At 40.7% G+C, this 21,479-nt stretch overlaps 6 protein-coding genes across 10 annotated transcripts in view; 2 read left to right on the top strand and 4 right to left on the bottom strand.

The window, feature by feature from the left end:
- RB195_018802 (uncharacterized protein) overlaps positions 1 to 8,384 on the top strand; it is a gene marked incomplete at both ends in the record, with an annotated part of 32,032 nt that extends 23,648 nt beyond the window's left edge. For 2 of the 3 annotated variants that reach the window (XM_064186394.1, XM_064186396.1), the window contains 4 exons: positions 3,783 to 3,929; positions 4,000 to 4,156; positions 4,366 to 4,465; positions 6,752 to 6,872. In XM_064186394.1, coding sequence (XP_064042277.1) covers positions 3,783 to 3,929; positions 4,000 to 4,156; positions 4,366 to 4,465; positions 6,752 to 6,872 — 525 coding nt within the window. Of the gene's footprint in view, positions 1 to 3,782; positions 3,930 to 3,999; positions 4,157 to 4,365; positions 4,466 to 6,751; positions 6,873 to 8,286 lie in introns of those variants that run through there. The other variant, XM_064186395.1, reaches the window with a different exon arrangement.
- RB195_018804 (uncharacterized protein) lies at positions 7,237 to 14,111 on the bottom strand (the record flags this gene model as incomplete). Of its 2 annotated transcripts, XM_064186399.1 has the most annotated exons (4): positions 8,968 to 8,971; positions 9,165 to 9,283; positions 13,330 to 13,548; positions 14,031 to 14,111. In XM_064186399.1, the coding sequence occupies 4 exons, from the start codon at positions 14,109 to 14,111 to the stop codon at positions 8,968 to 8,970; spliced, it is 423 nt and encodes a 140-aa protein (XP_064042280.1). The 2 variants fall into 2 exon arrangements, with proteins under 2 accessions (XP_064042279.1, XP_064042280.1); XM_064186398.1 differs by lacking the exons at positions 8,968 to 8,971; positions 13,330 to 13,548 and adding an exon at positions 7,237 to 7,396.
- Positions 14,112 to 16,370: 2,259 nt separating this feature from the next.
- RB195_018805 (uncharacterized protein) lies at positions 16,371 to 17,297 on the bottom strand (the record flags this gene model as incomplete). Its single annotated transcript, XM_064186400.1, has 1 exon — positions 16,371 to 17,297. The coding sequence occupies one exon, from the start codon at positions 17,295 to 17,297 to the stop codon at positions 16,371 to 16,373; it is 927 nt and encodes a 308-aa protein (XP_064042282.1).
- RB195_018806 (uncharacterized protein) lies at positions 16,371 to 19,077 on the bottom strand (the record flags this gene model as incomplete). Its single annotated transcript, XM_064186401.1, has 3 exons — positions 16,371 to 17,599; positions 17,713 to 18,843; positions 18,909 to 19,077. 3 exons carry the CDS (start codon positions 19,075 to 19,077, stop codon positions 16,371 to 16,373), a joined length of 2,529 nt encoding a protein of 842 aa, XP_064042281.1.
- RB195_018807 (uncharacterized protein) lies at positions 17,657 to 18,652 on the bottom strand (the record flags this gene model as incomplete). Its single annotated transcript, XM_064186402.1, has 1 exon — positions 17,657 to 18,652. The coding sequence occupies one exon, from the start codon at positions 18,650 to 18,652 to the stop codon at positions 17,657 to 17,659; it is 996 nt and encodes a 331-aa protein (XP_064042283.1).
- On the top strand, positions 18,985 to 21,440 carry RB195_018808 (uncharacterized protein; the record flags this gene model as incomplete). 2 transcript variants are annotated; one of them, XM_064186403.1, is made up of 10 exons in its annotated part: positions 18,985 to 19,125; positions 19,368 to 19,485; positions 19,960 to 20,053; positions 20,169 to 20,282; positions 20,342 to 20,420; positions 20,662 to 20,730; positions 20,792 to 20,899; positions 20,951 to 21,016; positions 21,113 to 21,172; positions 21,333 to 21,440. In XM_064186403.1, the coding sequence occupies 10 exons, from the start codon at positions 18,985 to 18,987 to the stop codon at positions 21,438 to 21,440; spliced, it is 957 nt and encodes a 318-aa protein (XP_064042284.1). The 2 variants fall into 2 exon arrangements, with proteins under 2 accessions (XP_064042284.1, XP_013298509.2); XM_013443055.2 differs by lacking the exon at positions 18,985 to 19,125 and having other exon boundaries at positions 19,401 to 19,485.
- Positions 21,441 to 21,479: the final 39 nt, after the last annotated feature.

The raw sequence follows: 21,479 nt of genomic DNA on the forward strand, positions 1-21,479 counted from the left end.
AAATTGACGCGTTCAGAAGGAAAACTCCTTAATCTTTCGCCTTAATTTACAATATAAAGAAGAGAAGGAAAGCATTGTTTAAAAAAACACAAATCTATTTTCACAGAAAACACCACTACTATTAACTTTCATTGATCAGTGAAGGGAAGCGAAGCTAAAACCACCGAAAGTCTGAAGTCCGGCTTTAGCCGGACATTCAGACTGGTATCAAATAACTGTTTGTGTTGTTTACGTCATTTAATGTTAAAACATCATTCTGTGATAACTGTCGGGGGAAATCAGGAGGAACACCCATTATTCGAGTAATGCTTCCAAATTGTGTCTGCATTGTTTTGGTGTCGAAGGAGTGTTTGAAGCTGATGGTTGAATATTCTCAAAATGTAGAGTTGACGCGTTTAGAAGGAAAACTCTGTAATCCTTCGCCTTAAATTATAATAAAAAAAAGAGAAGGAAAGTGTTATTAAAAACACACAAATCTAACTTTGCAGAAAATGCCACTACTATGAACTTTCACTGATCAGTGAAGGGGAACGAAGCTAAAACCAGAGAAAGTCTGAAGTCCGGCTTTAGCGGGACATTCAGAGTGGTGCTATATAATAACAACCTTATTCTGTTATGTGTGTGTGTGTGTGTGTGTGTGTGTGCGTGCGTGCGTGCGTGTGTGTGTGTGTGTGTGTGTGTGTGTGTGTGTGTGTGTGTGTGTGTGTGTGTGTGTGTGTGTGTGTGTGTGTGTGTGTGTGTGTGTGTGTGTGTGTGTGTGTGTGTGTGTGTGTCACGAAATTCGAAAAGGGGGATGCGACAGGTCCTACGGCGTCGGATTGGTGTGTATTATACTTTCCTCAGAAAGTGGAAACATAAATGAGATCGGCTTCTTAAATAGTAAACAACAGTTTACATGATCTGACGAGGAACGTTATCTTTATCAGTACGTTGATGTCGTTCACGTCATTTTATATCAAACGTCATTCTTTGATAACTATTGGTGAAAACAGGAGGAAAACCTCGTGTAATGCTTAAAAATTGTGTCTATATTACATTGGAATCGAAGGAGTGTTTGAAGCTAAAATTTGAATACTCTTAAAATATAGAAGTGACGCGTTGAGAAAGAAAACTATGAAATCTTTTGTTTTTATTTTGTTTGTTTGTTTTTAATTTTTTTTTATTTATAGTAAAAAAGAAAGAAGAAAACATTCTTAGAAAAACAAATTTCTGATTTTACAGAAAATGTCACTACCATTAATTTTTGATTAATTTTTATTAATTGATCAGTGAAGCGAGCGAAGAGAACCACACAAAAATGTATGAAGTCCTGCTTTAGCCGGACGTTCAGACTGGTTTATACATATTCTCTTCAAGTGGAAGACAGTATTTGGTTTAACAAAAACGAACTTTTTGAATTACCTTTCAAATGGCCCAGTTCCTACTCGCACACTTCTGGTAGAACTCCATTTATTTTTATAAGAACTACTGTTTCATAAGTAGTAATGCCCCTCAACTTTCTCTTTAATCTCAGCTTCATGAGAGGAGAAGTTCCCTAAAAATGGAATAGCTTTCTGGTTTTAGGAAGAAAAGGATTTTGCCACTGGAATATTTATTTAGGAATAACCCATTCCTAAATAAAGATTCCTCAGGGAATCAAGAAAACAACTTTAGAGCCATTAGTGTTAGTTGATTTTTGCAATGTTGTTTGAAAAAATCTAAAAGTTGTTGGTTGTTAATCATCTTGCTACTCATTCTGTCATTAGGCAAAATCAACATGAATTTCAAAGCAACAAGTCCACAGTTACGGCTATGCTCACTGCCTTGAATGAGTGGAACGCTCGATAAAGATGCAGATTTAGATACCTTGTACTTCGATTTCTGCGAAGCTTTTGATAAAATCGCACACGACAATCTAATACTATAACTTAGATAATTCATCGTTTAGTCGTAACCCGGTTACACTCTTTTCTTTCCAATAGAACATTTCACGTTTGTGTTAACCGCAGCCTTTCTACAATTCACAGAGCATGTAGCAGTGTTCCACAAGGCGGCGACCTATCACCTATTCTTTTTATAGTTTACACATCCGACCTCTTTCAAGAGATCTCCTCAAGTGATGTTGAATGCGGTGCATTCGCGGTCAAAAGGGAAAACCAAGTTTTTTGCATCGTTTTTCATTTAAAGGACTTTACATTCGACAAACAGTGGAACATGATGGTACACAAAAAAACCACGAAATTAATTATTTTGTCTAGATGTATTATGACAAACTATCCACATACTATACTAAAAGCTTATAAGACATATATCCGACTTATTCTTGAGTTGATTTTAAACATCATAACCTGGGAGCTATATACGAACACCGAAAGAGTTCAGAATAACCTTACCAGAAAACTAAGGATCCTATGGAATTGTATTTATGCTTTTTTGTTATTCCAACTAGGTTGGATATGATTATAATGCAGTACCTAGTGCATCATCCAGAAATAGACTGCCTGATTTAGAATCTCTGTCCTAAGAAGGAGAAATGATGGTGCATGTTTCTATGTGGTTAAACTAGTCTGAAAATCCCTCATTTCTTCTCCCTAAAAATCGATAATACGTGGTGTTACATTTAAGATTAACCTTACTACCCCTCGGTCTTCAGTGAAACAACACTTTTTTGTTGACAGAGCTGGCTCGGACTATTCAGTTGTGTGCAAAAAATACCTAAAGAAGTTTCGGGCTTCTCCGTGTAGTCGCGGACCTCGACCGCTCCTCTTTGAGGACCTCAAAGTTGGGTAATTAAACTTTACTTCAAATGAACTATACGAACGATACTAACGATAATACGACCAATCATACGGATGATGAGAGAAAGGTAGGACTTCAAAGTTTTAACGGAAACGCTTAAGAAACTGACAATAAGAGCATAAATGTTCTAACAGCTTCTATTTTATACCAAACGATGACAGATGCGTTTCAATATAAGATAAAGCGGGGGAAATAGTCATGGCAGATGGTGCTCTCACTGATGATAATGCTATGTTCTTTTGTGTGCGACAAAGAATGCGGCTAGAAAGCTCAGCTATTTCAAAACATCAGATCTTCTATGAGATATGAGCCGACGCGGATAAAGCAAACCTTGACATTAGTCATTGATTTGAGAACGCAGTACAATAGAAATTTCTGTGATTCATTCAAAGAGAAATTCCAGAAAGAGATGAACAAAAATAGAGAATGCGTGCGGATTCTCTATAATACCCACTCCCACTAAGCTTCCAGTATTGAAGAAAGCTTTTACCAGATTCCTCAAACAAACAACTAATTAGAGGTCTTTTCTCTTGTATTCAGTATGTATATGCTCATTACTATTCTTTTGCTGTTGTTATTTGTGCTATTTGCTCGTTGTATACCCTATTCATAAACACATGAATAACCATGTAAAGAATAAATAAATAGATAAATATCACTATTACAAGCTTAAATCTGGTTTGCTAACACTATGTAACCGAGCTGGTTCGTTGAGGTAGATGGGGTCTAAGTTAAGTGCAGCACAATGTGATACCGACACTACTTATTCTGCTAACTGCTGCGCAGTGCTTTTATCGATCATCGTTGCATCCACTTACTATAAGGATAAGTTGCCGCAAGAGGCGTGGGTCACTAACTATACGCACGCAATCCAGAGTGTCTGCGTACAGATCAAAATTGGTCTGTTTGCTGAGGTTTAGATACGGAATAGACATCCACTCATTCACACAGATTTTTTATCTTCATCTGTATACTAAGGCGTAGATAATAGTAGTTTTGTATAGGTTTTTATATCGTACGTTCGGACATTGCTGGATCTTGGTGTTGTTATAAATCGGCTTACCCTTCTCGACAAACATAAAATATCACCTTACATGATGGTGATGTCTTTGAATAAACGGAGGTCTCTCTACATGTACCCAGAGTTTAAGGTACAAATTAAGCAGTTGCCAATTATTGTGTGCAAACATAATCCAGTCATTCACTTTGTTACTGTTTCAGCGCTGTCGTGAGTTGTTTGTGTGTTACGACATAGGTTTGGTTGCTCCCATTTTCGCTCACGAGAACGATAGATTCGCTTTGCTCCAAGTATTTGAAGTGGACGAATCGCATGTGCTCTACAAAAGGGATCTGCTTGAATATCTGAGCAATGCACCAAGTACGTCACTATTCGCATATGTACAGATTTTCTTCTGGTCTGGAGCGCTACTGCTTCTCCTAAACGGCAGTCCCGGGGTGCTCCAATTCATTTTTTTTTTCAAAAGAATTACTAAATGTTTATATCCACTTACACGCATTCTAAGTTAGTAGATTGAGGCATTCAAATGTGATTACTAAATGCATGATAGTAATTCTCAATATGTTCAGATCTCCGTGAAATACGTGTTGTAGTGCCAGCCACTTGGTCTCGTCGTGTACGCACATGTTCCATAGGATGTTTCAAAAGTCCCGATTTTGCGTGCTTCAGGCCAGTAGTATCCTTTCTTAAATGATAGATAAAGGCATACTATTCTTAGCCATTTACTTGGGAAAGATGGCCTAGAAGACGCTGGAACAAAATCAGCGCGTATTTGAAGGTGCGAACAATGATTATCTAAGAATGTTAAGTAAGGGCAGTTGGTAGCAATATGGGGTAACAGCTGCAGTAGGCTTTCTAGGAGTGGGATGTTCTTTATTTAGCATGATTTACACAACCAGAAGGTATTATGATCGACGTCGAACTTGTTTTGTCGGCGTGACGCGTTAGGTATTTGGAGGATGCGGCCACTAGCCTGTCGCCATTGTCAAGACGGCGATTGATGGATAGCACGATGGCATTTAAGCCCACGTAGATTCTCATTCCTTGTTCTGCTTCGTTCCGGCTGTTTAATATGCACAATTAGAGGCACTGCGTTTATTAATCACCATGGGATGTGCCTATGCGTTCCACTTCAATTCAGAATTGTTTGAGTTCATGAAAGTTTATTTTTGCGTGTAACTCTGTGGGAAGATCCGATGTGTCAAGTCAGTCTGTTAGCAATTTACCGACTCCAGAGAAATGAAAGGCTTGGTGACAGGCACTAAAGGGTTCTAAATCATTGAACCTTTTGTCGACTGCGCTACACTCGTCTATCATATACAATTGAAGGATAAATCAGAATTTTCTAGCGTTAATCTGCTTGCGATGCGCTGCCGCTTTAGTTCAGAATACTTTATCAGTTGACAGATCACTACTGTAAGTGAATAGCTGAGTCAGGGGCTCTAAAACTTAAGGTTGCCCGCAGGGCTCACAGCCGCGCGGGCAGCCTAAGCATTAATTTTCAAGGACCCTGACATGTTGGCTAAAGATACTATGAAAAAAGGAAGACGGAGCAAGAACTACTAGTGATTTAGCTTTACCAAGCTTTCCAAACAAGCTTAAAGGATAAAAGATAAAGTGCGTGTCGTTAATCAATCCGCTTGGATGCGCCACCACGTTCACTTCAATTCAGAATCGTTTGAGGTTTACGAACTTGTAACTGGCCTACACAATGACTTGCGGGGGCTAGCCAATGTGTCAAGTCAGTGTTTTTATCCTCCCAGACAAGTTTGCTGCCAATTTATCGACCCGGAGGGACAAAGGCTTGGTGAGCACTAGGGCGAATTCGAACTTTCGATCGATCGTGCAGGCAGCGGAACCTCTGACCGCTACACTACACCCGACCCGCTACAAGCTTACCAGAAGTGAATAGCAAAGTCCTATCATGCAGTACTTTCAAAAAAAAAAAAAAAAGGCTCTGGAACCCACGTTCACTAAACATGCATGCAATGACTCATATTTACGCATTTTCGAAGTTGGTGGGCCGTTGAGTTCGCCTTGTTCGTGACTTTATGGGGATTTCCACAGTTTGGGCAATGTAGTTCCTTCCACAACAATCCATTATCAGCGAGCCATTTGTCAAGTTCCTGCTTGCATATCGGTGCAGTCTCCGGCCACATAGTAACAAGTGAAGTCTCGAAGAGTCAGCAAGTTAGCAGCAGGGGCCATTGTGCGAACGGAACGATTTAACGATTAGTGATTTTAACGACTAACAAGGAAATCAACTACAATGTTCGTGCTCTATAGACGTTTTTTTTTTGCTCGCCGAAGTAGAAGTCAAAGACGAGACAACTAAATGGTCCCTCTCAACTACCTCAACACCGCAGAGTCGTATACGCGGCCCCACTCGCATACGGAGAGACCCACATAAGTAAATTTCCCTTAATGTTGTTTTTGCGCTGAGAAATTTCCTTTACTTGTTACATAGGTTGACATGTCGATATATAATCTGTAAATCTCGAATCTCTAAGAAAGTCCGCATAATACTCGTTGAGTATCTTCAAAACATGTATATTTCATGATTGCGAATTTATGGTCGATGGTTCGTATTTTATCGCTTCGGAATCCATAAGTTATTACCAATTGTCTGGGTGAATAGAAACACAAACAAAAATACTGACTTGATATATCGGCTCACCTGGCAAATCGCTGTATATGCGTATATGTATATCCACAAGCGTTCATAAACCTCTACCAGTTCGGAACTGAAGTCAAACATGAGGGGCATCCCAAAGAGATTGACCTGCAATCCTTTATCCTTTACTTGCGTTTCATATATAATTGACAGCTACGTATACAATAGTTCACGTTGGATCTACGCCTTCGCTCCATGTTGCTTTCTCGTTTTGCCTCTTTGAACAAAACGATTTTTTAAAAGGTGGTTACCGATTCTTTTACTAAGGAATTGCTTTGCAGACCTGATGGCTGGTGTGCTGTGCATACGAGGTTACCCTCCATCAAGTTTACACTTGTTGGGATAGATCTTGATACAAATTGTGATCAACGATCCTCGAACCTACGACATGTCACCATTTGAGCGAACGCACTGTATTGTGTTGTTCTAATTGTTGGTAAATGGTAAATCTATCGTATCCATTTGACTATAATGAAGAAAAAATGTAAGCTAGACTTTCTACAGTTTCATGGTTAGCCTTCGTACTTTTCCTGTTAATTTTTTTCCTTAAAATTTACTGTTGCGTATATGATGAAATCATCTGCACAAACCTCCACTTTCGTTTCTTGGCGCAGATTTTTCTTGTTGTTGCAACTTGTATACTGCTTGGGAATAATGTGGACATTGTATTATATTGGGAGTGCTGCTAATGTTTACCTGTTACCAATTATTCAGCATTGTCATTTTACAAGTTCTAGTTGTGGGGGGGTGGTCGTGGTCGTGGTCGTTAGGTACCCGCAGCCGAATAAGTGCCCGAAGAACAGACTGTCGGTAGGCCGGAGCAGGCACATCTTAGGCTAGCTGTGATCACTAAGCCACGCCCATCAATAACCACATCACTGGGGTCATCTGCCGTATTTGTATTGCAATAACGCGATAAAGTTGGCCTTTAGGAAGGTTCAAAGAGCAAAAAGGCAAAAAGCTAGCAACGTAGAAAGTGAAAATGCTAACAATTAAAAAAAATGAAGCAAAAACGTAGAAGATTTGTACAAGAAGAAAACAACATCAAAAAACATAAAGGAAGTTGAGGACGTTCAAAATAAAAGTTAAGAAGTGTGGATACCTTTTTCAATCACGAACCTGGTCGTTGAAAGACGCAGACTCGTGATTGGAAAACTACATAGAAGATATAGATATATTTGTATTTATACAGAGCATTTAATGCAACTAAGATATTGCAATGGTTTGTAAAAGTTTCGAAACATAAGGTAAACGCAGCGCAATGCTGTGCTAACGCTATCAACTGCTGCGCAGGGCAATTAACGATCGCCGTTGTCAGTCGTTTCCCCTAAGGATAGGTTGTTGCGGACGCTGCGGGTATCTAACGATACGCACCCGTTCTAGTTATTTTCATGAGATAGGATTCTTTAGTCTTTTTTTTTAAATTATAGTTTGACATGCCTCCACATGTTCTGGTTCGATGTTCTTCGTATTTATGTCTCTGCATATCTTTATAGCCTTTCATGTACATAAACATATTTGGTCAGTTTTCAGCTGTTCGATGTTGACAGTAAAATTCTACTCGATATGGGTTCAATTTTTCAATCGCAAACTGTTCAGGATTTGTTTTCTAATTTTCCCTTTTTTTCGCATAGAATTATTAAGACATAGTGATGAATGGGACTTCTTTAAAGAGTAGAATCAGTCAATTATTCTCTTTTTAGTGTTGTTTATGCCTTTTTAAAGATCTACATAACCTTATTGCATGTCGGTTCCTACATATGCAAAAAGCTGCCTTACTCTTTGAAGCAACTACATTTGTACTTGGTTATCTTAGAGGCAGAGTATTATAAAATTAACGATGTTGGTATCTCCATGCGAATCGTCAGTGTTCACGACTATGAGCGTCAGCGAGCTCAATTCTCCCTATCCTAGAAAAAGTCGTATAAAACAGATTTGGTTGCATTGGTGTTCCCATTAATGTAACTAATATAGCTGTAGCGTCTGCGGTTTTGCATTGGGCAATCTCTGCTGCTCATCTGAGACGGCTTCGATGAAGAGAGTCGAAAGCGGCTCTGAAATCCAAAAAGGCAAGCTGCATTGGTTTCGAGTACCGCTGCCGCACTTCGATCCAAAGTCAAGCATAGGTTGTGGTTTTCAAGAAGGGGTTGTAAGGAGTCATATCCATCATATGTAAGGTAAGTAAATAACCTCGTGTGATATTCGATTAAATGAATGAAAAATACTCGAGACCTAGAGACAGAATTTTGAGGAAGAAATTTTTTTTTTTTTGAAAAAATTTGAATGGCAAAATTGTTAAGTTGATATGAAACGACAGAAGTCGCAAAATAATACAAAATCCTATTCTTCATACATCTAATAATGGAGCTAGTGTGCTACTTGAATCAGTGTTAAAGATAAACGAATCACCATTTTCTTGGTGCTGTGAACTATCGTTGATGACATTTGGGATATCTTCGCTGGCCGTGCAATACACTAACCGGCCCCGAACCATCGATTAACTGTAATAAGTAGAATACATTGTAAATGACGTGATAAAAGTTGTGAAGATAATGAGATGACAAATAAATACTTTAAAATGCAAGTAACAATCTAAAAATTCCGATTCTCCTAAAAAGTCAGCTTATTATCACAACCGTGAAATCTAGGCATTATAAATCCTTGTGTAACTATTTTAATGCAGGAGAAACGTACCAGGATGACATCGTGTTGAGCACTAAGAGACCGTAGGAGGCAACTTCATTTCCTTTATAACCTTCGTATTGCTTTGGGCACTCTTCCGTTACGACCAATTCAATATGTCGAAGATTAGCCTGTTCATCAAGATAGTTAATGCGCACTTTGGTGAGAGGTCCACTGACAATTAATTGTTACATGTAGCGTCGCTCATATTAAAACCATTAGGGACCTCAGACAGAAGTGAAACTTTTGCATTTAGCGTAAATTGGTGATATGGTCATAATTCTCATCCAACAAAGATGACTTTGCATAGTATTAGTTTAGAAAAAAAAAGTTTCGTCATTATTACCATATGAAGCAGGACATCTGTAATTGGAAATTAATTAAATACAGCATACTATGAATGACGTGATGAAGAAATCCACGGGAAAAGCTATAGTTGGGGTTGTAGATTGCGGGATCCGGGACATTTTTTTTGCGACGATTTCAGTTGCAACGCGAAACCCTTGTGCAAGCACCCTGTTAAAGTGGGATTGGTTGAAGATCAGTGATGTCTTCTCACTCCCCCAGCAGCTTATTCATGTGAAGCAATGAATACGCTGCTAAAGGGGCCCATAGAGGCGCGTTCTAACGTGCTTCGTAATGTCCAAAGTGTTTTTTACGTCGATTAGGAGGTGAGCGGAGCCAGCCCTTATCCCGCAACCCCATCTCTAGCTTTTCTCGTGGATTCCCTCACCACGCCAGATTAAGGGGCTATCTTTAAGATAAATCAATGCAGGGTAAGCTGCACAAGTTGCTGAATAACTACATCCACAACAGATTTGATGCAGTACAATTTTGCAATGCATTAGATGTCGAATTTCTCTGTTTTTGCAACATTTCGTGTCCTTCTAGTTTTTTTTTTGTTGAAACCTAGTTGAACGATAGTAGACTTTTCCTTTTATTTTTGGGTTTTTCCCAACTTGTTTTAGAAAGAGTTAGAACACTACAGAGATAAGGATTTGCAGCTGAGGGGTTTCCTTGGTGTTCTTTGAAACGATGGCGGTGGGGTTTTTCAAAGATTTTTCGGACCACTGCAACCGTACAACGAGGAAAAGTGCAGAAATTAGGATTTTTGGATTCGCGTCAAAAAGTATGTGGGGCGCGGAGACTTGGGATCTTGGCCCGTATCATTCCGACAAATAATAGGTGTTCAGTAAATTTTTATTGTCGCAGACAACCGCACAGTAGCAAGCAAGGCGAAGTATGTCTAACACACATCAAGCAAGAGCTACTATAAGTGGGTCACGCTCATGACTACTTGAGTCGCAGTGAGGTCACGATAAGGGACCATAATCGTTATGATGATACTGCGCCGCGAGGAGAAACAGTAAAGACATGTAGAAATCAACGTTGAACATTCAACGAATTTAATTATCATTCGTCTTTTATCACAAGGGTTTCAAGTTTCTTCTTTTCCTCGGCGAGCGGCTTCGTTGGCGTGATGACGAGCTGGCGTTGTTGGTGTGGGTTGGGTGGATGGCGTTGGCGTTGGTGTTTCTACTTCCTGGGAAACCTATTAGGTCATCAATCGAATTAATTTGACCCACGTCTTTCTTGGTAAACTGTTTACAGTGAGGGAAACTTTTTCTCACAGTAGAATTGTCTGTGATAGTATTATAATCGACTCCTAGTATTTTCATTGACCCACATTGTAGTTTGTCGGAATATGGAGTTCTTAAATTTACTTCTTCAGAAGTTCAGTTTACTACTTCTTCTTGAGTTATACTCACGTAGATTCATTGCTGAAAAAATGTTTTTATTCCTTGTGCTTTCGTACAGCTTCAGGAACTGACTCTGCTTGCAAAAGTATATTATTCATATACAGATTTTTTGCAGTTTCTGTGGATAGTTTCGACTTTTGAGATTCCAAGTAGGACAGAATAGCCATATTTAATATATTCGGACAAGCCAAAAGGAAGCCTATTAAATCTATTTTCGACGATGTTGTCTTTTGTAGGTGGGCGATCAACGTTCCGAAGCCACATGAATCTGCATTGATCTTTGTGTGCGTCTATCAATCGGATTTGTTTGAAGGCTCAATATTTAAATCATTCAATTCAATTCATTCAATATCAGACATTAAGACTATCTTTTTGAACCTTGAGAAGGTAAGAATGTTGTGTATTTTGCTCACGAAGGATTCTTTTTTTTTTTTGGGATGACGTCGTTCAGGCTAAGGTGGTCTTTTCGTTTAAACGAAGTGTCAAAGACTATTATTAAAGAGACCTTTTTCGATGGTTTCCGTACCCCTGTACGTGGCATGTATTAGAAACGCATTGCAGTCTGCTATTAGGTATCTACGATTCCTTCGTAGACATATTTGTTCACAAAATATCAGTAGCACTGCTTTTGTTCAGAATTACATGGGAGGATGTTTTGTGAGGATTCTAGCCTTCTTATAGCTACTGAGTAGTTATTTTTTTACTTGAATTACATTCTCCTTCAGCGGAAAGGGAGCTGTGATGATGTTGTTTTCAAATGACATCAATTTCGAGTATTTCTCAAAGTATTTTTGAACTTTTTCGTTTCCCTGGGTTTCTTCCGGCTTGATGCTAAGGGCATCCAACTCAAACATTTTCTGTAAGAGATCTTGTTCTATGTTTTCGAAAATTCCTGTCAGGCGGTGACATACTGTGTTAGCGGTATCACTTGCTTTGCTGATTCCTCGACTATAAATTGTGGGTCCGAAAACTTTTTTGCTATATAGAAATCAGACGGTGTTCGGATTCCGTGACAAAATTGAGGTAGTAGTCCAGTCCAACGAGAATGTGTGGACTTTGAAGCTCACCACGAAGCTTTGAGTTTGCTAAACAGATGCTGTTTGTTTTCAAGAACTCAATATCTTCTGCGTTCAATTTCACTGAAAGTTTTTCGTTTGTTACGACTGATTTGGTCTGTATGGTCACACAGATTTCTTCTCCAAAAGCAGTTCCTAGTTTTATCGGAACCATATGACTTTCGAAACACTAGATATGTCCGCCAGTTCTAGACATAGTGCAGATTTCAGTTGTGTTCTTAGGTAGACTGAGTTGTTGTGCAAGATTTCCTTCGATTACTGTTCTTTGTGCACCAGGATCGAAGAAAAATAGTACTTTTTCATATGCTTGTTTTTTGGCATTCCAAATATTGCCTTCAGCAGTCATCAATATCAGTAGTTCACTAGTTTGATTGTGCTAAATAGAATTTTCCTTGATCTGTGGGGGTTCCACAGACACTTGAGTGTTTATTGGTGTGAACTTTTGTTGAATAATTAAATTGTTTTATTCTATATTTTGCCTGCTGTTTTCATTTTGCTGATTTTGCCCGACACGAACAAATTTGGGTTTCGAGTTGTTGTTTCGGTTAAGTTCCCCAACCTCAAAGCAGAGGCTTATGTGGTGTTTTTGTCCGCGATTTATTCAGTCTGATCTCTCACAATCAAAACTGGTTTGATTAGGAGAGCAATACTTTCAACAGTGATTTTGCTCCCTCAATATCTTGCGCAGAATCGAAGAAGTGTTTGAAGCTAAAGTTTGAATACTCTTAAAATGTAGAACTGATGCGTTTAGAAAGAAAACTATGAAATCTTTCTCTTCTAATTATAGTAAAAAAAAAAGAAAGAAAAAATGTTGTTAGAAAAACAGAATTCTGATTCTACAGAATATGTCACTGTCATTAATTTTTGATTAATTTTGATTAATTGATCAGTGAATGCGAGCGAAGAGAACACCACAAAAATGTCTGAAGTCCGGCATTAGCTGGACATTCAGACTGGTACTTAAAGGCATCACCCCACGAATCTGAGGTGGTGCAGATTTCAGGTGGAGTATTCGTATACGGGATGGGAGACTATGGAGAAGGGGGTGATTCCGTATATTTCTTCCTAGTTGCCGTAAAAAACGGCCCGGAAGATACGGCTTCAGACGTTTTGGCGCACTATTTTCTACAACGAGCTCGACTGGAGCGCGCCAGCCTTGTGCGGCGCCACATCTTCCGGGCCGTTTTTTACGGCATTTAGGAAGAAATGGACGGAACCACCCCCCTCTCCCATCCCGTATACAAATACTCCACCTGAAATCTGCACCACCTCAGATTCATGGGGTAATGCCTTTAAGGTAGGGTCAAAACGGCATGAAGCACAGGAGGCGCTTTGCTGTACCGTAGTGGCTAGGAGCGTGATGGAACCCTTGTTGGCACCACCCATCGCTGCTGTTTGCGATGGTCCCACATCGGTTCCAACTGCTAAATCCATTGCGCTGTTTCGAGCGCGTACGCAAATGCACCATGCTTCACGTCGTTTTGACCCGACTATAACATCGATGGTCGTACCTCGATCGAAGCCACTGTCTCCGCCACGTAGCTTCGAGTACAGCCGCTTCTACAACTGTACAGAGACAGATGCCGTTTTGACCCGACTATAACTCTAAGTCCAATAGACAGCTTTGCTCCGCTAGTGGTAGTCTTCCTATTTGCAACAAATCTACAAATGAACCACTTGTAACCTTTGGATCTATGCGGATTAAGATCCTAACAGTCTCAGCACACAACACTAAGCTCATCAACTAATAAATAGAATTCTAACGGTTTTTAATACATTATATCAGGCGCCCATCACTTCTCAGTTCCGCAGCGGTCATGAGTACCCAGACTGTTGGAATTAGTAAATCACGTTTGATATTCAAATAAGCAAATCTGCTAAAAGAATAAATTCAACTCTAGGAATTGCTGACGAAATTTCCAAAAGATTAATAGAAGAAAATAACTCAAGGATAGACGGTAGGCGGTTCACTCTTTCATGCATCAGTGAGAACACACTGATTTTCTTACATGGTGAGAAATCCGAGCAAATCTTAAACCTACCGTTCCTATTTTGCTAACAATATCCCATAATACAATAACATCCCATAATGTAATAGCAATATCGCTGTTGCGCTCCAGCATGGCACCGTGACGCAGCCGCCGAAACAAAGTATGTGGCTTTGTGTTCCAGTGATCTTACAGGCTGTGGTTTTCCCTTCATCCGGAGTTCACCGAAGTTCAACCTTGAGGTCCCTGATACTCAGATCATTTTTTTTCCTACAGTCGTCATTACTTTTCGTCACAGGAAGGAAGCTTGAGATAACAATGGTTAGTTGGTGATATTGGGTTTCGTTATGCATAATTCATAGCTGCTAATCCGCACTCTCCGTTTATTTTGATTACTAGCCACAAGAAGATTGCTTTCACATGCGCTCATTTACAGTCGTTAGGAAGAAGGGAGGGAACATTCAGTCGCACTCTTATTTCTAGAAGTAAATAAATAAATCAGTCAGAGCCACAAAATCTAAGCATTAGTTTTAGAGGATGCCTGACATGAGCATGAGCACAGCAGCTCATGAGGAGCTTCGACAGTATCGGTTTGAATAAATGTGAAAAGCAGGTCTCGAAAGTGCTCTGTTTCCCTACTTGACATTCCCTTTCAGCAGTTTGAAAGAATGAGAGTCTACGAAATTGGAAAGTCAAAATACAAATTTTTTTTTTGAGCTAGAGAAGGTAAGATGTAGTTTGGGGAGGGGGCACTCAATGACGCCCTTGTTTATCGAAGTAAATAATTAAATCATTTGGGGACCTAAGGGCTAAGCTTTACTCTTAGAGGATCTATCTATCTATATACTTCTTACTTCCAAGTGACTCTTTAAGTAAAAAAAATGGCCACGAATTATTCCAGAATCCAATAGCTTCTTGATCTTGATATAATATATCTTGATTCGGCACAATTTTGGGATGGGTACCATGATGTTTGACTATAGCTCTAGAGACGGGTTTTTAAAAAAATATTTTCGATGTTATCGGGTTCGACTTAGCTACTGCATACCTCCATAAACTCCCATATCTAGAGAACACCGAGGAAGGCCTCGGAAACTGGGAGAGATGTCAGACGAAAGTATTGGATAAGACAGCTTTTTCTAAAATTTGATATTCAACTTCTCGCAGGCGACTGGTAAAGCATGCATCCTTCGACTTATTATTTTACCAGTCTGAATGTTCGCCTAAAGCAGAATTTCACACTTCTCGTGGTGCTCGTTTCGCTTTTTCTAGTGATTAATGATAATTTAAAGTAGTGGTGTCTTCCTTCAAATTAAACTCAGATATTCCCGATAGCGCCTACTTCGTTCTTTTTTAATTAGAAATTTAAGTAGAGATGGAAATTTTAACAGTTTTCTTTCTAGATGCGTCAGTTCTACACTTTTAGATTATTCGAACATGATTTTACACCTATATTCCTCCAATACCAACACAGTTTTAAAATATTATTCCAAGTAAGAGTTTTGTCTTTCATTCTAGAGAATAATCATGATATATATAATGATATCATGATATCATGATAGATAATAACGGGCTTATTCTGTCACTTGTGTGTTTGTGTGTGTGTCAGTCACGAACTTCGAAACTGGGGGTGCGACGGGCCCACCGGTGTCGGATTGTTGCGCCGGCGCCAGATACCTATAAAAAGGGGTGCGACAGGTCCAATGGTGTAGAATTGGTGTTCCTTGGTGCAGTATTATCACGCAGTAACTTCGTGTGGATGTTGCAAAAGGTAAATGTGACGTTGCTGTTGGGGAAAACAGGAAGAACACCCATACTTCGAGTAATGCTTGAAAACTGTGTCTATATTATACTGGAATCGAAGGAGTGTTTGAAGCTAAATGTGACTTGTAATGTTGCTTTGAATACTCTCAAAATGTAGGACTGATGCGTTTAGAAAGAAAACTATGAAATCTTTCGCTTCTAATTATTGTAAAAAAAGAAAGAAAATGTTACTAGAAAAACAGAATTCTGATTTTACAGAATATGTCACTGCCATTAATTTTTGATTAATTGATCAGTGAATGCGAGCGAAGAGAACACCACAAAAAAGTCTGAATTCCGGCTTTAGCTGGACATTCAGACTGGTACTTATAGCAAGGTCAAAACCACATGAAGCACACGAGGCGCTTTGGTGGACCGTAGTGACTGGGAGCATGGTGAAACCTTTGCTGACAGCACTCAACGCTGCAGTTTGCGAAGGTTCCACCTCGGTTCCAACTGCTGCCTCCACTGCGCCTCATACTTCGGAAGGATAAGCTAAACAAGCGGTGGAGTCGACGGTTGTGATCGAGGTGAGACCTGATCATATCCTCGATCTGTACATACTTACTTAGATACTTAGATGGCCCGTCTTCACTCGACGTGCGGGCCCCAGCATCTCTTCCACTCGTTTCGTTCCCTCGCTATTGTCATCCAAGATGTTCTCAAGCTTCGTGAGTGACGTTGACGAGGTCCTTGAGCCGTATCCAGCTGAGCTCTCAGCTGGTCCATCCGTGCAGCGAACACGTCACTCCATCTTGTTGGCGGTCTTCCTCGGGGGCGTTTAGCGTCCCTTGGGATCCACTCTAGCGTTCTTTTAGTCCATCTATCGTCGATTCTTCTCATGATGTGACCGGCCCATCTATGTTTTGCTTTCGATACATATTCCGCTGGGTCGCGAAGACGGGACATTCCTCTTAAGTCGAAGTTGCGAAGACCGGCTAGGTGTTGTGTACGCCGGTTAAACTTCAGAAGAAATCTCTCAAGGGCTCTGTGGGTGGTAAGTAGCTTCCTAGCCGTGGCCGCGGTGTCTACCCACGTCTCCGCTGCGTAACAGAGCGCTGGAAGAACTGTCGAGTCGAACAGATGGGCACGAAGATCTTGGTCCGTCAGCTGGTCCGTGGCTTCCCTGACGGCTGCGAATGCTACCCATGCTGCTCTCATTCTTCTATTCAGTTCTTCCTTCAAGTCGTTTTCCATGTTCATAGAACGTCCGAGGTATACGTATGACGAAGTTTCCACGATTTGGGAGCCTTCAAGTTGTACTCCTCCGTCCTCGCAGTAGGCGTTCTTCATGAACCGTGTCTTCCTTCTGTTTATTCTTAGTCCTATTCTCTTCCCTGCTTCGTTCAATTCGTTGAGCATCGTTTCTGCTTCATTGGTACTGCTCGAAAAGTGAACGATGTCGTTCGCGAAACGAAGCTTCGAGAGAAATCTTCCATCAACACGTATGCCCCTTTCTTCCCAGGAAAGTGATTTCATTATCCATTGCAATGCAGCCGTAAACAGCTTTGGCGACATAGTGTCGCCTTGTCGTACCCCCTTTCCAATGGGTATGGTGAGAGGGCGGTGGAAAAGCTGTATCCTAGTCCTGCATTGTTCGTAGCAGTTGGCTAATGTCCTCACATAATACGCGTCCACACCTTGATCGACCAGCGCTGACAGTATTGCATTCGTTTCTACGCTGTTAAAGGCTTTCTCATAGTCGCCGAAGGTTAGAACAAGGGGCAGGCGGTATTCCCGGCAAACCTCTATGACTCTACACACGTCTGGATGTGGTCCAAGCAGCTGAACCCCTGGCGGAATCCAGCTTGTTCTTGAGGCTGGACTTCATCCAGCGTCCTAGATATGCGCGTGAGGATGATCTTGGTGAATACTTTCTATAACACGCTCAGCAAGCATATCGGACGGTAGTTCCGAAGGTCCTCTCGGTCACCTTTCTTATGGATAAGAACGGTTCGCGAGGTCTTCCACTGGTCTGGGATCCTTTCTTTCTGAAGATAGGATGTCATGTGCGCTGTTAAGATTACATGAAGCGGATGGCCACCAGCCCGAAGAAAGTCTGCTGATATAAAATCAGGTCCGGGGGCTGTGCCAGGTTTCATGCTCTTGATAGCGACTCGTACTTCCGAAGGGAGAATCCGTGGTGGAGCTTCGCCAGTGGGGATGATTGGGCTTGACACAGGAGTTGATGAACGGAAAAGGTTCGAGTAGAACCTCTCCGTAATGATTTCCATCTCACGACGAGAAGACGTGCGAGTCCCGTCTTCGCTCAGCAAGGTTGCTAGCGGAATATTATATTCGCGGAGATCCCTGCGGCACTTCTTCAGACTCGTTCTTCTTTGTGCTGCTTCTAGAATCTTCTTCTGCCTGTACTTCAAAAGATCCACCTGCAACGCTTTTCTGCAGCTAGTGTTTGCTACTAACCGCTCAATGTGCGATGCATTCGGATCAAGCGTCAAAGCCCTTCTTCTTCCTAACAATTCCTTGGTGGTCTTCGAAATTCGATCCAAGTTTGTCGTGCGCGGCTTCGAGGCACGTTCAGCACAGGCTCGTAATCCTCTGAGCAGCATCTCGTAGTCCACGTTTGGGTCCTCCTCGATGTGCCAGTCACCTTGGGATAGGGAGTCCTCGAGTACGCAATCGTCGTAGACGACTTCTTTTCTTCTTCGTTGCCGATAGCAAATGTTCTTTTCCATCGTGTGGCTAAGCCGTATTTTCGCATGAAGGAGACGATGATCAGAACCACTACAAAAGGATGGTACTATTGAGACGTCAAGTAGACACCACCTCCGGTTGGTGAGTATGTGGTCGATCTCCGCACGAATCGCGCCATTGGGCGATTCCCATGTCCACCGACGTTGATCTTTTTTCATGAAAAGAGAGTTCCCATGAAAGAGGCGAGCGGCGGACAACAGCCCGGCGAGACGATTGCCATTTTCATTCCGATCCCCTAGTCCAAATCTTTCAATCCTGCATTCCTCTTCTGTGGCCTTTCCTAGTTTTACGTTGAAGTCTCCGACAACGAATTTGTAGAAGGACTTCTCATTGCGGAGTGCTTCAGCTCCTCGTAAAACGCGTCCAATTCGGATTCATCAGCTGCTGGTGTTGGTGAGTAGCAGTTGATGATACTGATGGATTTTTGGCGCAGAGGGCGGAGGAGAAGAATGGCCAGACGAGGTGACAGGATCTCGTGAGAATCGACGAGATGGACGACAAATGGGTGCACAACGAAACCAACACCGCCTACATTTCGCGACGGAACCTTCTCTCCACGAATGACGAGTGTACCGTCATTCATCTGTCGTACGTCGCTCCTTCTGCAATTGGTCTCCTGCAGAGCAATCACGTGAAATTTGATTCGCTCTGCAGCTCCGAGATCTTTACATATCTCCACTCATTTCAGAAGTTTAAGTGAAGCTAGTGTGAGCAATGTTCTCATCTCAATCTCAGCTGCTAGACTCACCGCCAGCTTTTGATCACTTACTGCACTAGTCTCTAAGTCGTTTTCACGCGACTATACTATCGTATCAAAATACTGCAAATAAGAAAATAATGTCTGACTTACTTCCTCTGGGATTGTAATTTTAGAGTGAACAGCAATTGGACTGCGCTTTGGACCTAATGAGGCGGTTGCCACCGCAGCAGTGCGAAAAGAATCTGATTGATTTGATCGACCTTTGTCCTGGACTCTGTGATGATTTATTAGGTGGGTTTAATCACGTATGCTTTCTTGACTTTTACGAATAGATTTCCTACATCAAATGAAACTCTGGACTTCGGACGTTCTTCAAGTTGAAGGTCTGTTCGAATCGAACCTCTTTGATTTTAAAAGAAAAGGAAACTGGCGATGTTGAGATCTCTCCTCGAGCAAACAGAGGTAGAAGTATAGCTGGGGAGTATGAGTGTGATAGTTCCTCCAAGAAATGCAGATAATGGAGTTTGAAACAGTTTTGTGTTATCCCTTTATTTCAACGGTACATTTTCTGTTTTTTTTTAATTGAATTCTTCATCTACTTTCGTAAACCAAGAAATTGTCTGATTTTAATGACTGATTTCTGCTTAACGCAAGTGGAATGTGGACTATCCAAGTAGATATATGCCTGCATATATCTCAAATTAAGCTAACCAACGAGTCCTAGGGGAATTGGGTTTACTTGTACACGATTTTATGGATTTCTAGGAACCGTTGACCAACCGCTAAAGGTTGCAAAAGACAAGGAAACCGGCAAGGAATATCTTCTTTGCGATTACAGCAGGGACGGAGACAGCTATCGGTATTGTTTTTTTTTTCAAGTTATAACTTCAAGACTTTACAGCATGATGTATTATTTTTGCCATTATTTTGTATTTCCTCCAAGCAATTACTTGTTTTGTATGGTTGCGATTTAGATCGCCATGGACAAATACCTATGATCCTCCCACTGAGGATGCTCAACTCCCTTCAGAGAAGTTACGTAAATTGGAAATTGAAGCCAATGCAGCTTTTGAGAGTTATAGAGATATGTGAGTGTGAAAAAGAAGCAGATCTTAATTATCATATATCTTCAGTTCGTTTTTGACAGGTATTTCGAAGGAGGTATCTCATCTGTCTATTTCTGGGACTTGGACCATGGGTTTGCTGGTGTAGTGCTTATTAAAAAGGTTGACCTAGTTTTTTTAATCCGTATGTTTTTCTGTTGCAGCATTTTGCTCAGATAAGATGGTATTATCTGATATTAACTTGATTTCTGGATCCGTTAGGGTTCTGACCAGGTGTTTGCTCTGATGCCTAAAAAAGCAAATTAGCAGTGTTGTCATTATCTAACGGTACAGATTCTGTTGTCACTATTCTCTTTATTTTCGGATTCCATGCATCGTAGTGTAGTTAGATATTCTTTTTCAGACTGGTGATGGAACCAAGGCGACCCAAGGATGCTGGGATTCTATACATGTCATAGAGATTAATGAAAGAGTGAGCTTCTGGAGGATTTTGTTTAATTTTCTACATCTGTATTTAATTATTGGAACTTGAGTCTTCTCGCCAAGTTCACTACAAACTAACGAGTACCATTATGTTATGGCTCCAAACAAACAAACCAACAAGTGGAATGATGAATCTTGGAGGGTCGTTGACAAGACAGGTGAACCACATATCATTTTTGCTAGAATCCTACTTTCATAAGAGTTTCCAGGTTGAACAAGATTCTCCCGTGAACGAGCAGAATACTCATCTCGTTAATATAGGGAGAATGATTGAGGTAAAACTTGTCTTATGTGTCGTTATTATATTGCATTATATTTGGGTTTGATACGGTCTTAGAAACGAATTAGAGATCACTTCTTAGTTTTTTTAGGATCAAGAGTCGAAAATGCGCTCAACAATCAACGAGATATATTTCGGCAAAACCAAGAAGGTAATGTTTTTGGTATCTCGTGCTTTTCGAAGTATACCAGTTATAATTTTTTCCATTATGTTTGTGAGCATCTGTTTTTCGCCTACGCATTTTCTGAATTTGTTCCTAAAATCTAGTTTTTTAGTCTTTTGTTTTCATTCAGATAACTTAGTCTTCTCAGGTCATCGGGGATCTTCGTTCTGCCGAAACTCCTGCAGAAAAAGAAAAACAAGAAGAGATTGTTCGTGAAATCCGTACCGCTGTTGCCGGTCGTAACAGTGCCGCATAAGTCATCTGAAACAAGGAACAGTTGCAGAGTGTCAACTCG

This window comes from Necator americanus, chromosome II (genome assembly GCF_031761385.1).
Source record: "Necator americanus strain Aroian chromosome II, whole genome shotgun sequence".
In the NCBI taxonomy this organism is placed as follows: domain Eukaryota; kingdom Metazoa; phylum Nematoda; class Chromadorea; order Rhabditida; family Ancylostomatidae; genus Necator; species Necator americanus.